This window comes from Ambystoma mexicanum, chromosome 6q, assembly GCF_040938575.1.
Source record: "Ambystoma mexicanum isolate Mex_15411 chromosome 6q, UKY_AmexF1_1, whole genome shotgun sequence".
Taxonomy (NCBI): domain Eukaryota; kingdom Metazoa; phylum Chordata; class Amphibia; order Caudata; family Ambystomatidae; genus Ambystoma; species Ambystoma mexicanum.
In genome coordinates this window covers 153,778,158-153,791,800 of record NC_090937.1, presented here as the reverse complement: position 1 = coordinate 153,791,800, position 13,643 = coordinate 153,778,158, and the positions used below count along the sequence as shown (strand labels likewise).

The 13,643-nt window shown below is 47.8% G+C and overlaps 1 protein-coding gene across 2 annotated transcripts in view; it reads left to right on the top strand.

The window, feature by feature from the left end:
* The window catches only part of CDKL2 (cyclin dependent kinase like 2), a 510,980-nt gene that overhangs the window by 390,928 nt on the left and 106,409 nt on the right, over positions 1 to 13,643 (top strand). For both annotated transcript variants that reach the window (XM_069630571.1, XM_069630572.1), the window contains exon 7: positions 7,266 to 7,354. In XM_069630571.1, the coding sequence (XP_069486672.1) occupies positions 7,266 to 7,354 (89 nt within the window). The remainder of the gene's footprint in view (positions 1 to 7,265; positions 7,355 to 13,643) is intronic.

Here is a 13,643-nt window from a genome sequence, read left to right as displayed (position 1 = left end):
GGACCAGCTTTGGGCCCTTTTACATATCTATTTGGCCCCAGCTGCCCGCGAGCAGCGTTGTTCCCTCTCCCCCTCCCGACCAGCCTCCCGTGTTGTTTCCCGCCTCCCAACCCGCCCCCAACCCCCGTGATTGGCTACTGCCCACGGAGCGAGTGCAGCCCAGCCACCGGCTGCCTCGCTACCTCGCCATCTGTAACGATTGCAGGCCAGGTGAGTGGAAGCTCTTGGGACCAGCTTTGGGCCCTTTTACATATCTATTTGGCCCCAGCTGCCCGCGAGCAGCGCTGTTCCCTCTCCCCCTCCCGACCAGCCTCCCGTGTTGTTTCCCGCCTCCCAACCCGCCCCCAACCCCCGTGATTGGCCACCTGACAGACAAGTCTGGAACCCCCAGGGCAGCCCTCTGCCCGGCAGCCCTTCGGCTAAGGGCCCCAAGGCCAAGGGCGGCTCCGACTTCAGCGGCTCCAAGATGTGTCTGCAGGTGTCCGCAGGGGACGCCAAGGAAGCCAGCAGCCAACAGACACCAACAAAACCGTGAGTGTGGTACGGGTGGGGAATAGAGCAATCACTCTACTCCAGAAAACCCCCACCACTCTATCTTACCTACCAAGAACATAGACTGCCATAATACTTATATGTCCACTCTTTATAGAATTGTGATTGTTAACACATCCACTCTTTATAGAACTTTAAATGTCAGCATGTCCACTCTTAGATAGAAGCACCAAAATGTGATTGTTGGCATGTGCCACACTTAGATGGAATCCTCAAGCTTAGTTTGCGCCAAATCTAGGCAGAAATGTGATTGTTAACATGTGCCACACTTGCATGGAATTCTCAAGCTTAGCCCGCGTCGCATCTAGATAGAAATATGATAGTTAGCATATGCCACACTTAGATGGAATTTCAGAAATGTGATTGTTAGCATATGCCACACTTAGATGGAATTCTCAAGCTTAGTTTGCGCCAAATCTAGGCAGAAATGTGATTGTTAACATGTGCCACACTTGCATGGAATTCTCAAGCTTAGCCCGCGTCGCATCTAGATAGAAATACGATGGTTAGCATATGCCACACTTAGATGGAATTTCAGAAATGCGATTGTTAGCATATGCCACACTTAGATGGAATTCTCAAGCTTAGTTTGCGCCAAATCTAGGCAGTAACATGATTGTTGGCATGTGCCACACTTAGACGGAATTCTCAAACTTAGCCCGCGTTGCACCTAAATAGAAATATGATTGTTAGCAAATACCACACCTAGATAGAATTTCAGAAATGTGACTATTAGCATATGTGACTCTTAGCATGCACCACACTTAGAATTATGAACCTAGCTTGCGCGGCATCTAGATGGAAATGTGACTGTTAGCATATGCCACACTTAGATGGAATTTCAGAAATGTGATTGTTAGCATATGCCACACTTAGATGGAATTTCTCAAGTTTGGTCTGCGCCAAATCTAGACAGAAACGTGATTGTTAGCATGTGCCACACTTGCATGGAATTCTCAAGCTTAGCCCGCGTCGCATCTAGATAGAAATACGATGGTTAGCATATGCCACACTTAGATGGAATTTCTCAAGTTTAGTCTGCGCCAAATCTAGACAGAAATATGACTGTTAGCATATGCCACACTTAGATGGAATTTCAGAAATGTGATTGTTAGCATATGCCACACTTAGATGGGATTTCAGAAATGTGACTTAGCATATACCACACCTAGATGGAATTCGCAAGCTTAGTTTGCGCCAAATCTAGGCAGTAACATGATTGTTGGCATGTGCCACACTTAGACGGAATTCTCAAACTTAGCCCGCGTTGCATCTAAATAAAAATATGATTGTTAGCAAATACCACACCTAGATAGAATTTCAGAAATGTGACTATTAGCATATGTGACTCTTAGCATGCACCACACTTAGAACTATGAACCTAGCCTGCGCGGCATCTAGATAGAAATGTGACTGTTAGCATGTACCGGACCTAGATGGAATGCCACAATTGCAAGGACAGCAATGCCAACTAACCAACCAACTAACAATTCCATCCCTCTGCATACACCTCTCAAACTATAACAAATACAACCACAAGCCTTAAACGCAGCAATCCGCACAAACTTCACAACAATGCAACAACAAAACAAACCACACATAAACCTGCACAACAGCACACGACGACTACGGACCATAAAACACCCCAAGCCCAGCCGACGGACCCACCGGGCTGAGGCTGCCAACAGCACATCACTGCTCTCTTGCACTTTTCCAGCCTATTCCTACTAACCCACCCCCCCTCCTCCCCTTTTCAGAGCCGCCAGAGCGCCAGGGGACCACTTCGGTGGTGATAGTGCGCGGTACAAATGACCTTTAACATTAACATTAACATTAACATTAACATAATAGCATCGCTAGCTTGCCTGACAGCTGCTTAAGGGATAAATATCTGTTTGACGGCCAGTCTTCTAAAAGCCTAAGGACTGTCGTCACATCCCATACTGCATTATACCGTGGCTCTGGAGGGATCTTAAATCTGGCACTCTTATAAGCCTCACAACAGCTCGGTGTTCCCCAGCTGGTACGCCTTCGATCAGCAAATGACCCGCTGAGATCACGGATCTGTACACACCTATCGTGCAGAACTCTCTTCCGTCCTGCAATAGCTGTGCTAGGAAGTTCAGGATAACTACTACAGGGGCTGAAATGGGATGAACACCTCTCCCTTTGCACCAGCTACTCCACTTGGCCCAAGCCACATCATAGCTCCTCCTAGTGGAGGGAGCCCAGGATTCTGCGATAAGCTCCGCAGCTTGTGTCGAAATGCCTGGCAGCGCCCAACGTCTCCTGATATCCTGCACGCGATGAATGGGAGTGTCCCTCTCACTCTCAGAGGATGATACCACCCAATTGGGTCCGTGAGCAGTTGTTCTCCATCTGGCAGAACTCTCAGCATGTCCACCGCTAGTTCTATTAGAGGCAGGAACCACACTTGTGACTTCCGCAGAGGTGGTATTAATAGCAGTTCTGCTCTCTCCCTCCGACATTTCGCTACAAACTCTGTTCAGCATCATGAAGTGGGGGAAAAGCGTAGTGCAGCCCGCCTGACCATTCCTGTAGAAAGGCATCTGTTCCTTTCGCTCCTGGATCTAGCCTCCAGCTGAAGTACTTGGCTGTTTGTGTGTTGAGGCGAGATGCAAAAAGGTCTATGTGTAATGGGCCCCACCTGTGATCCAGCGTCCGAAACACTGTCGGATCCAGGTTCCAATCGCTGGAGTCCATGAGGTAGCGAGAATTCCTGTCTGCTATTACATTCATCGCCCTGGGTAGATAATATGCCGTCACTGACGTCTCCGACTGGAGGCAAAAATGCCCAAAATCTTTCACTAGTTCTGCTAGCATCTTGGACTACGTGCCACCTAGGGGATTTATGTATCAAACAGCTGAAATGTTGTCGGTCTTCAACAACACACATGATTTAATTTTTCCTTTCATGAAGGCTTTGATCGTGAAGGACCCTGCCAACAGCTCCAGAGAGTTTATGTGAAGGCGAAGTTCTTCCTTGCTCCATTTCCCTCCTGTCTGCAGATCCCCGCAACGAGCTCCCCAGCCTAGACGACTGGCATCTGACTCTATGATCAGGTGTAGTTGGTCTCTGAAAATGGCTCACCCATTCCAGGCATCCATATTCTTCAACCACCATTCCAGTTCTGTCTTGGATTCTTGATCCAAAGGTACTAATTGATGATATCTCAAGCCTTGCTGCAAGTGCTTCATCTTCAGCCTCTGCAGTGCCCGTTAATGTAGGGGCCCTGGGAATATGGCTTGAATGGAGGCTGCTAGTAGCCCCACGATCCTTGCTAGGACTCTGAGAGACACTACCTGCTTCTGCAGACACCCTCCAATTTCTCTCTTGATGTCTCGCATTTTCCGCGCTGGTAGCTCCAGTGTGGCTTTCCTGGTGTCTAGGATGAAACCTAGGAAGTCTTATCTCTGAGCTGGGGTGGTGTCCGATTTCTCGACATTCACCAGAAATCCCAGGGACAAGAGTAAACCCTGGACCCAATCTGTCTGGTAAACCAGCGTCTCTCGGTCTTCGACTAACAGCAGCAGGTCGTCTAGGTACATGATCAACCTTATTCCTTTCTCTCGGATCACTGCTGCTACTGGCTTCATCAGCTTGTTAAAGGCCCAGGGAGCTGATGCAAGACCGAAGGGCAACGTCTTGAATTGCCAATACTGTCCTTTCCAGTGAAAAGCCAGGAATGTCCTGAACTCCTCTAAGACTGGGGCCGTCAGGTAGGCGTCCTTCAGGTCTAGCCTTGTCAGCCAGTCTCCCTCTCTGAGGGAGTCTTGGAGCTGGTGTATGCCTTCCATCTTCAAAAATCGGTAGACTACCCAGCCGGTTAGTTCCTTCAGGTTTATTACTGGCCTGATGTTCTCTTTCCTGTGTACTAGGAATATATTGCTCACTAAACTGAGTGTCCTCGGACATCTCTCTATGGCATTCTTCCGGACGAGCTGTGCCAGTTCGTGGTCTAAGCAGCTCTGCTCTGCACGTGCTAGGCACTGCTGGTGTGGTCTGCGCGTTTGAACTGGTGGTTCTATACATTCTTGCTGCAGACCTCTCACGGTTTGCAAAATCCACGCATCGCTGGAAAGCGCGTGCCAGTTTTGCCAACACATACCAGTCCTCCCGCCCACCAGAGGGTAATGAATCATTCTCACCTTGTGTGAATCCTTGGCCTCTGCCGGATCCTCTCCCTCTGCATCCTCTGGGGAAACGTCCCCTGGCCGGGAAGAAGAAATCCTGCTGCCTGTTCTCCCAGTATTGGGCTCTGGGATTCTGGGGTCTTCTACCTCCTTCATTCCGACCAGCCGCGTGACCCTTGTGGTGACCGGTCCCGGCAAAAACTCTGTTCGGGAAAATCTTCCGGATTGAAGCATTAGCCTTCTCCAATGAGGTGTAGGTACTGACGAAACGGCCTATTTCCTTCCCGAAGGTCTCTCCGAACCAGAAACCTTGTGCTGGTTCTCCTGCCTCGTAAGAGGCTAGGTCGCTAAACTTGGGCTCTATCTTCAGCAGTAGGCCTCTTCTTCTTTCTGATGCAATCGCGCAGTTGGCATTGCCTAGTAAGCAGACTGCTCTCTGTGCCCAACCTACTAGAGCATCGGGGTCTACTTCTTCCCCCGTGTCTTTAGCTCTCTCCGCTAAGTCCATGATCTTAACCAGAGGCCCTGCTAGGTCCAGGACTTTCTCTTGGCAACTCTTCCATGATCTATCTATTCCCTTCCGGGGGTCCTTATTGGTCTTGAAAACAAAGGTTAGCATCTTGGGGTCGAGTTTGGGAGTTTCCGGTACTTTACCCGGAAGGTCCGGCCTTGGGCATTCTGCGCGAAGATGCTGTCTAACCTCTTTGTCGAGGGCTTTTCTCAGTCTTATAGTCATATACTATGACACTCTGGGTGATGGCTGCCAGTCAGAAGACCTTGGGTTCCGGATGCTGTCCGGATCGAACATGTCTTCCTGCACCTCCTCGAGGTGTTTCTCCTTACGGGCTTCCTTTCCCCCCCTGGGCTTAGCCCAGTCTTCTACTGTCTCTACCTCATCTTGTGAGGACGGATCTCCTTCTGATGGCTCCTCTTCCGAGCCTGGGTCATCTCCTTCATCAATGTCTTCCCCAGGAGTGGGGGTACTGAGGGTTGGCACTGCCTGCCATTGCAAATAGGCTTCTCGAAGGCATCGGCAGCCTCCGGGGCCTTCTCTTTCACCCCATCCGATGGGCCCTGGGGGTCCTGAGAGGGTTTCCTCTTCCGGGCCTTATTGCTCCCCTTAGATCCTGCTTCTGAGGGTTCGGTGGGCTTGTGTTCCATCCCTGTGGTGCCATCTGTAGGCTGGCTTAGGAATACTTCCAGCGTCTCTAGCCTTTCCTGCAGGGGCCTCACCCCCTGAGCCACTGCATTGACCAGTGAACTATCTAGCACCTCCGTAAAGCTGGCTGCGAGGTCTAGGGATTGCGCCTCCTCGCTCCATTCGAACTCCAACATGCTTAGGGTGTGCTTTTTGCCTGTTACCTGTGAAGGTGTCTGGGCATGCCCACGTCGCTGGTCTGATGCTTGTATGTTTTTCTTTTTTTTTTCTTTATGCTGTGGCTGCACCGGACTGTTTATTCTTCACTGCCTAATCAGGCTGTATGTCTTTACAATGCCTCTTATATGAGGGTTCTTGAGCCTTAACTAGGCTTAATTGACTCCGTTGGTAATATGTGGTGGAGCTCTGCTCCCCCAATACGCTCCACTTCTCAGGAGCTTCTGTCTGAGTCTTGCTGCTGCTGCGGGGTTCACTGCGGAGGATTATGATCCTTTTGAGTGTTTATTTTCAATATTCAAATCACCACCGTGGCCCGGCTCCTTTGTCTCCGAGATATACGTATGAATGCGCCCTATGCGCTTCCACTTCTCGGAAAGGGTTTTGGCTCCGCCTTCCCAAGGGAGGGGGCCATAGTGCTGTCGTAAGGGCACTCTCAGCTCTGAAGAGGCTTCGGCTCTGCCTCCCAAAGGGTGGGGGCCAGAGCTCTTTGCTCGATGAGCCTCCGTAATACAGCTCCAGTGAGGGTCCGCAGCGGCTAATGTGCCGGGAATACGGCACAGGGTCGCCCGGTGCGGATCTTATACCTACGTCTATAATAGTCACTTAACGGGCACGCGGCTCTGAGTTCGCTTTAGCTGTCTACAAAACGAAGCCAACGTACGAGCATATCTAGAAATCTAAAACACTCTTAGTTTATCACTCAGTCTGCGCTGCGCCACAATCCTATTTATACTTCTGCAATCTATCTGCGCTAAAACTAATTTAGCTCGCCATTCATCCAAACCTATCCATTTAGCATCGAAACATAAGAGGTGGTAAAATTTGGTACTTATCTGCTTGAAGAGCAGTAAAAGAAGAGGAGGAGCTCAGGGACAGGAAGTGGTTATAGCTGAGCAGAGAGAGAGATGGACTACAGAGACTATGGGGATTGTAGTTCTAAGAAGAGAAAAGTCACTTTGGACATTTTTTCTGTATTTGTTATTGGTTTGTTGAAACTGCTGAGGAGTAGTAATAAAAGAAGTTGAAGCATACTGCTTGCCTCCAGTCTTGCCATAGAATTGAAAAATAAAAAAATTAAAAAATATAGATGTTTTAAAATATTCCTGACGCTTGCTTCCAGAACATATCAGGACGTTGGTAAACTAGTGATGCCTAGTAAATGTTATTCTTGTTCTTCCAGAGATGTCTCCAGATTGATCCTGACAGGAGGCCTCCATGTGCAGAACTGCTTCAGCACGATTTATTTAGCAAAGACGGATTTGCTGACAGGTACACTTTTATTAGACCGGCAGTGAGGAAGTCTATCATGGCTGTGTGTGTCATCACTGGTATTCATTAACATGATGCTTGCTTGTCAGGACAGTGTAAGAAAGAGCAGTGCTACCAAGGCAGGAGCTCGAAGATTAGCCAAAGAATGAAGTCTGCTAACGATGCTGTAAACAATCTGTGTAAAAAATGATATTTCTTTGCTCCTATTTTGAGCTATTCCCTGCTTTGCTGAGTCACAGCCGTAAATAAAACAAGTGATACCAAAAAACTGCAACTCCCATCATACCGTGGGAGAATGCAATCATAGGGCCGTTTCTGAGTTGTGTGCTAATGTACACCATATTCAGATGAAGAAAGAATGTGGTGCAGGGACATGAAAACTTTGGCTTTTGCATGTGCCAGATTTACGGCTTGACAACAGCCCTAGCAACCATCAGGAACGCAAGGCAGCCACATGAGTAAAAATACGGTACCTTTGATGTGCCGTTAAACTCCACTACACACCTTTTTCCTTTATAAACAATGCATTTCTTAGACTGCACCACCACTTGTCTAGTGTAGTTTAAGAAAACATTCTTAAAACTAGAAAAGTGGCAGTCTATTAAGAAAAGCTCACAATGTCACTGGAGCATGTTTCCCCCACAAGGTGAGATTTTAGCACCTTTTGCTGCTTGAAAGCCCGACATCTCCCCTCCAATATTTCCACCCACCTCAGAATGATGGCGCTGGAACATGGAGGGGTGAATGTCGTATTTCCACACACTTTTCATCACAAGCTCAGAATCAGGCCCCCAGAGGCAATCAACCAGTTGCTGCCATAATCCATTTAAGGCTTCTTTTACCCCACTTGCTCTCTTTCTTGGTTTCTTCCCAGCCTAGGCGTGTGCTTTTTTCTTCCAGTCTAGTGTGTTAGTCTGGGAGAGGACTGTCTCTGTTTTTGTCCTTTTCTTTGGCAATATTTTATTTCTTGTCCATGGTTTCTAAAACCTACCAGGAGCCATCAATTCAGATAAAAGGAAGTATAACAATGGCACAACTGCCCTTAAATGGCGACGGTGAGCGCTCACTAAAAGGCACGCACTGTGAGTAGGCTTTGGGAAAATCTATTTTGAGGTTGGCCACCTGTATGGAGAGTTTAGAGAGCCACTAAAGCGTAGACATTCTCTCTACTGTGGCTTCTGTTGACATTTACTTACACATTTGTGGTGTCAAATGTGATGTCATGACTGTTATGATGATTTGTGATGTCATCTGTGATGTTGAGTGGCATCATGAGCAGTGCAAGGTTGGGAGCGAGTTTTGGTTACTTTAGGAAACATAACTGGCGGATTTATGTTTTTTCTTTGTTTTGCACTGCAACCGTAACATCACTTTAACCAGAGTTTTTTCACTGGATGTCAAAGTTTAATTTAAGATAAATGTAACCCTAATGCCCCCTCAGCCAGCAACCATGCCAGTGGACATGTGTCCAGGGCACGGGTGGTGCACAATGAAGGTGCCTGGGGCTTAGCTACATGCCAGACCCAAGCAAATTGGTTGCTGGTCATGGCCAATGGCAGTGGCGTAACACAAAATGTAGGGGCTCCCCTGCGAGCCATGCTGAGGAGGCCCCCGAACTCGGCAACAAATCACGGGTCACGCCACAGTCTGATCTAGCCTATATTACCACGCTTGCGCAACACGCATGAAGGTGATGCTGCAGGGGTACGCCACACACTGCACTAGGAGTAAGATCTAAATATGTGTTTTAATGCATCATACAGCACACTTTCTGAGAACAATTGTCTAAAAGGCTGGAGCGTTTGCAATTGTTTTGTAGGGTAACACAAATCTAAAAATCCATTAAATGCAAATCACCAACAGTGCACATGAACATTAATGCTTTAATTAATATAATGCTTTGCTATTAAAAATGCCATGCCACAATGAAAACATGTCCAACTGGCTGCACAATGTAGACCAGTCTAGACACATAATAACATATTACAGTAAAGCATGCCAGACCACATTTAGACATACCTAGACTGGTTGCACCAAAATGCCAGTCGAAGCAATAACACTTACCATGGTTATTTTATCAGAAATGGCCAGAAAAATATACAACGCTGCAGTAAGAAATGGCTAGACTGGCAGCACACAAATGCCAGTCTAGCCAGGTAATTACACTCAGCAAGACTACTTTATCAGAGATGCCCAGTTAAAATAATGTCAAGCCAAACTAAGAAATTACTAGACTGGCTGCACCAAAATGCCTCTCTAGCCACTAATACCACATAGCAAGCCTGCTTAGCTGGACATGGTTGACCATTACGACTTATCGCACAATCCCCATCCCATCCCACCTGCCCAACCCCCCACACATGCCCTCTCCCTCTAACCCCCTGCCCCAACCCCCAAAATCAGCTTCTTGACCCAGAATTACCTCCACGTCCCTTTTTCTTGTCCAGTGCTTACGTATGAAACCCCTTGCCTCATAGATAAGTACCGGTATGAGGAAGAGTGGGACTTGGAGTAATGAAGATTACAGGTAACTAAGCCAGGCATTACCTCCATGTCCCTCAACCTCATCCCAGTACTTGTGTATGAGTCAAAGTGCCTCATACACAAGTACTGGGATGAGGAAGAATAGGGCTATGAGTAATGAAGATTACCAATAAGTAACATAGGGATTTAACACAAATAGTGGCGCAACACTGCCCCCCTTAACATTTTGGGCTATTTTGACTTGACCTGGCTGACCTACTGAGCCATTGCCGGACAGAATAGGACACAGATGTTAAACGGCACCTGGGTTTTGCTGTTAACAAAGGCCCAGCAATTACTAACGTAAAACATTTCCATGTTAGTACCTGGATTCAAATGCATAATTCTTTAGGCATTTGAAATCTTGACGTGGTTTAGTACTTGCATGCCAGGGAAGTGATTGGAAGAGTAGAGAGGGGACAGGAGACAGCTTATTCTCACAACAGTCCATAAATGGGTGTTTTCAGACTTAAAGGGGAGGGTTAACTTGTAACATTGAAGCTGCGCTAGAATAGTTTCATTAGAATGCATAAAAAAGTTAGATGTCCCACACAAATAAGTTTGCCCCTCCCCCACCGCCCGTGCAGTTAGCACCTCTCCCAACATTTGAAGTGTTAGCACCCGCCCCCTGAAATGTAGGTTTGGTTGCGCCCCTGAACACAAGCACACACACCATTCATCATACACACACACACGCACACCCAGCCACCCATACATTTAAGGGTGTATCCTTTCACCATACAGGCACACCCAGGCAGCCACCCATACATTTAAGTGTGGACCCTTTCACCATGCAAACACACAGGCAGCCACTTATATATTTAAGTGTGCACCCTTTTGCCATACACTTACACAGGCATCCACCTATACATTTAACTGTGCACCCTTTCAGCATTCAGGCACACCCATGCAGCCACCCAAAAATGTAAGCACACCCAGAGACCCATACATTTAATTGTGCATGCTTTAACCTTACACTTACAAGGGCAGCCACCTCTACATTTAAGTGTGCACTCTTTCACCATACACTCATGCAGGCAGCCATCTATACATTTAAGTGTGCACCCTTTCACCATACACTCACACAGGCAGCCACCTAAACATTTAAGTGTGCACACTTTCATCATACAGGCACACCCAGCCAGCCACCCATACATTTAATTGTGCACTATTTCACCATACACTCACACAGGCAGCCACCTATACATTTAAGTGTGCACCCTTTCACCATAGACATTCACTCACACACGCACACATCATGGGGTGAGGGGAGCCCTATTACTTAAAAAAGAAATGGTTTCTTTTTGAAGTCACCCCGACTTCATAAAGAAACTATTTTGGTTAAGGACCAAACCATAATGTTAATAATTTCTTTATGAAGACAGAATGACTTCAAAAAGAAACTATTTCTTTTTGAAGTCATAGTGCTCCCCCACCCCATGACATCGAGGCCTCCGGCCTAGAGGCTTCCATGTCATGGGGTGGGCGGAGCCTTGAGACTTTAAAAATAAATGATTTATTTTTGTAGTCACTCTGCCTTCACAAAGCAATTCTTTCTGTTACCATATAACAGAAATAATTTCTTCTTGAAGGCAGAGTGACAAAAAGAAATGATGTCAGTGGCCAATGGGTACACTGGGGCACTTGAATGGGTGCATGGGGCTCGTGAAGGAGCACAGGGCGTGGCTCATGTTGTTTGTCCTGGTGGAAATACCACTTGACAATTACGTTTCTACTGTATCCAGTTCCTAGCATATGAGTATTTGTGCATCTTTTGAACTCCTGTGAAAATGTTTCTGTGGTGATGTTGCTTCCTAGTGGTGCACTGCACCACCTTCTGTCCCTGTTTCCAGACAGGACTATACACGCTCCACACTTTCTCTTTGTCCTCCATCTTTGCCCTTCTTTTCCCTACTACTCACAAACCTCCCCCTTCCCTTGGTCACTTGTTTATATTGCAGCAACCTGCTGCTTCTGCTGCTGCTGCTGCTTTGGGAATGCTACAAAGTGCTCTGTCACAGCAATGATGGAGGAAGTAAGAAGAGGATCAGAGGGAAGTTTGAAGAAGAGTTGTGTGTCATCTGCATAACACTGGAAGATTGGGGAGAAGGTGAAAATGAGGTGTGCAAGAGGAGCAAGATAGTTGTTAAAGAGCCAGGGAGAAAAGGTTACAGCCCTGGGGACGCCGCAGGTGGAGATACAGGTGGGGAAGGAGAAAGAGCCCAGAAAACCTGGGACGGACGGTAACAGAGGAAGATAGTCAGCCAGTCCATTGCTCACTCCAAGATACGTAGGGTATCATGGAGTTGTTTTATGAGGATGGAGTGGTTGACCATGTCAAATGCAGAGGAGAGATCATGTAGACTAAGGACAGCTGTAGAGTTGGAATCAAGAGATGCAAGGTGTTCAGAAGAGCAGTTTCCGTGCCTCTGGATGCTGGGAATCAAGATTGATGTTCGTGGAGGCAACCAACAAGTTCAGTGTGCTGGGTCAGTTGGGAGACGACCAGCTTCTCCAAGAGTTTCACAAGGAATCGGGTGATAGATATGGGGTGGTAGTTGGATGGACAAGACAGGTCTGCAGAAGGAGTTTTCAGGAGGGCGCGCACAAAGGAGTTCTTGAGGGAGGAAGGGAAAGATCCAGTAGAAAAAGAATGATTGCAGAAATCAGCAAGTGCAGGGGCAAGGGAGACAATATTGTCCTTAATGGTTCTGGAGGAGCAGGGGGAAACCTGTTTGGAGGAGGGGTGGTGAAGGTGGATGTTAAGGCAGCAACTGACACTTGTTTCATGGGACGGATGTTCATCAACGAGGTTGGCAGGGCTGGGGGGGTTGCAGTCAGAGGGCCAACAGGAGCCAGGTGAGATGAGAGGAGAGAGTGGTCTGACCAGGAGAGAGGGGTGATCAGTGGGGAGGAGAGTGAAAGATCAGTGTTAATGAAGGAATCAAAAGTGTGTCAGGCCAAGTGGGTAGGACCAGAAGGGAGAATGGAGAGGGAGAGCAAGGTGCAAAGGTCACGGAAGAGAGTGGATGGTGTGATTGAGGAGTCAAGGTGGATGCTGAAATCGCCCAAGAGAAGGAGTTTAGAGGTGGTTGTGAGGAGAGAGGAGGAGAAATCGTCCCATTCAGAGAGGAACAGGGTGGTGGAGCCAGGTGGCCTGTAGATAGTGGCAATGGTTAGAGAGGAGGTGGGAGAGATGACCAGCTTACAGACCAGGTTCTCAAAGGAAAAGGAAGACTGGGTGGGCATGAGGGAAGAAGGAACCCACTCAGGGAAGATCAGAGCAACCCCACCGCCAGCACGGTTAGGACAAGTCTTGCAGATGATCTTATAGTCATAAGGTACAAGGGAGTCAAAAGCAGCAACTGAACTGGCATTGAACCACGTCTCGGTATGGGCAAGGATATCAAGGCCAATGTCTTCAAGGAGGAGGCAGATGCCAGTGGAGTGTTTTATGGCATAACGGGCATTGAGTGGCTAGATGCAAGAAATCTCCACCTTTGAAGGTTTTCGAGGAGGGATACAGGGGCGTGGTACACCAGTCTGGCTGGGGGGGGGTAGAGAGGATGAAGGAGTAGCAGGTTTGGGAAGGAAGTTAATGAGGGACGGCAGGCGCTGGTCAAAGAGGAGGATGTTGGGTTGAGGACCCTGAACCAAGATACTGCCAGTGTGATAGACATTAAGGGTACACCTGGATAAAGAGAAGCCCGCCAAGAGGACTTTGTGAAAGGAGAGAGAGTAGAGATGAGATCAGGAGTCCATAGGT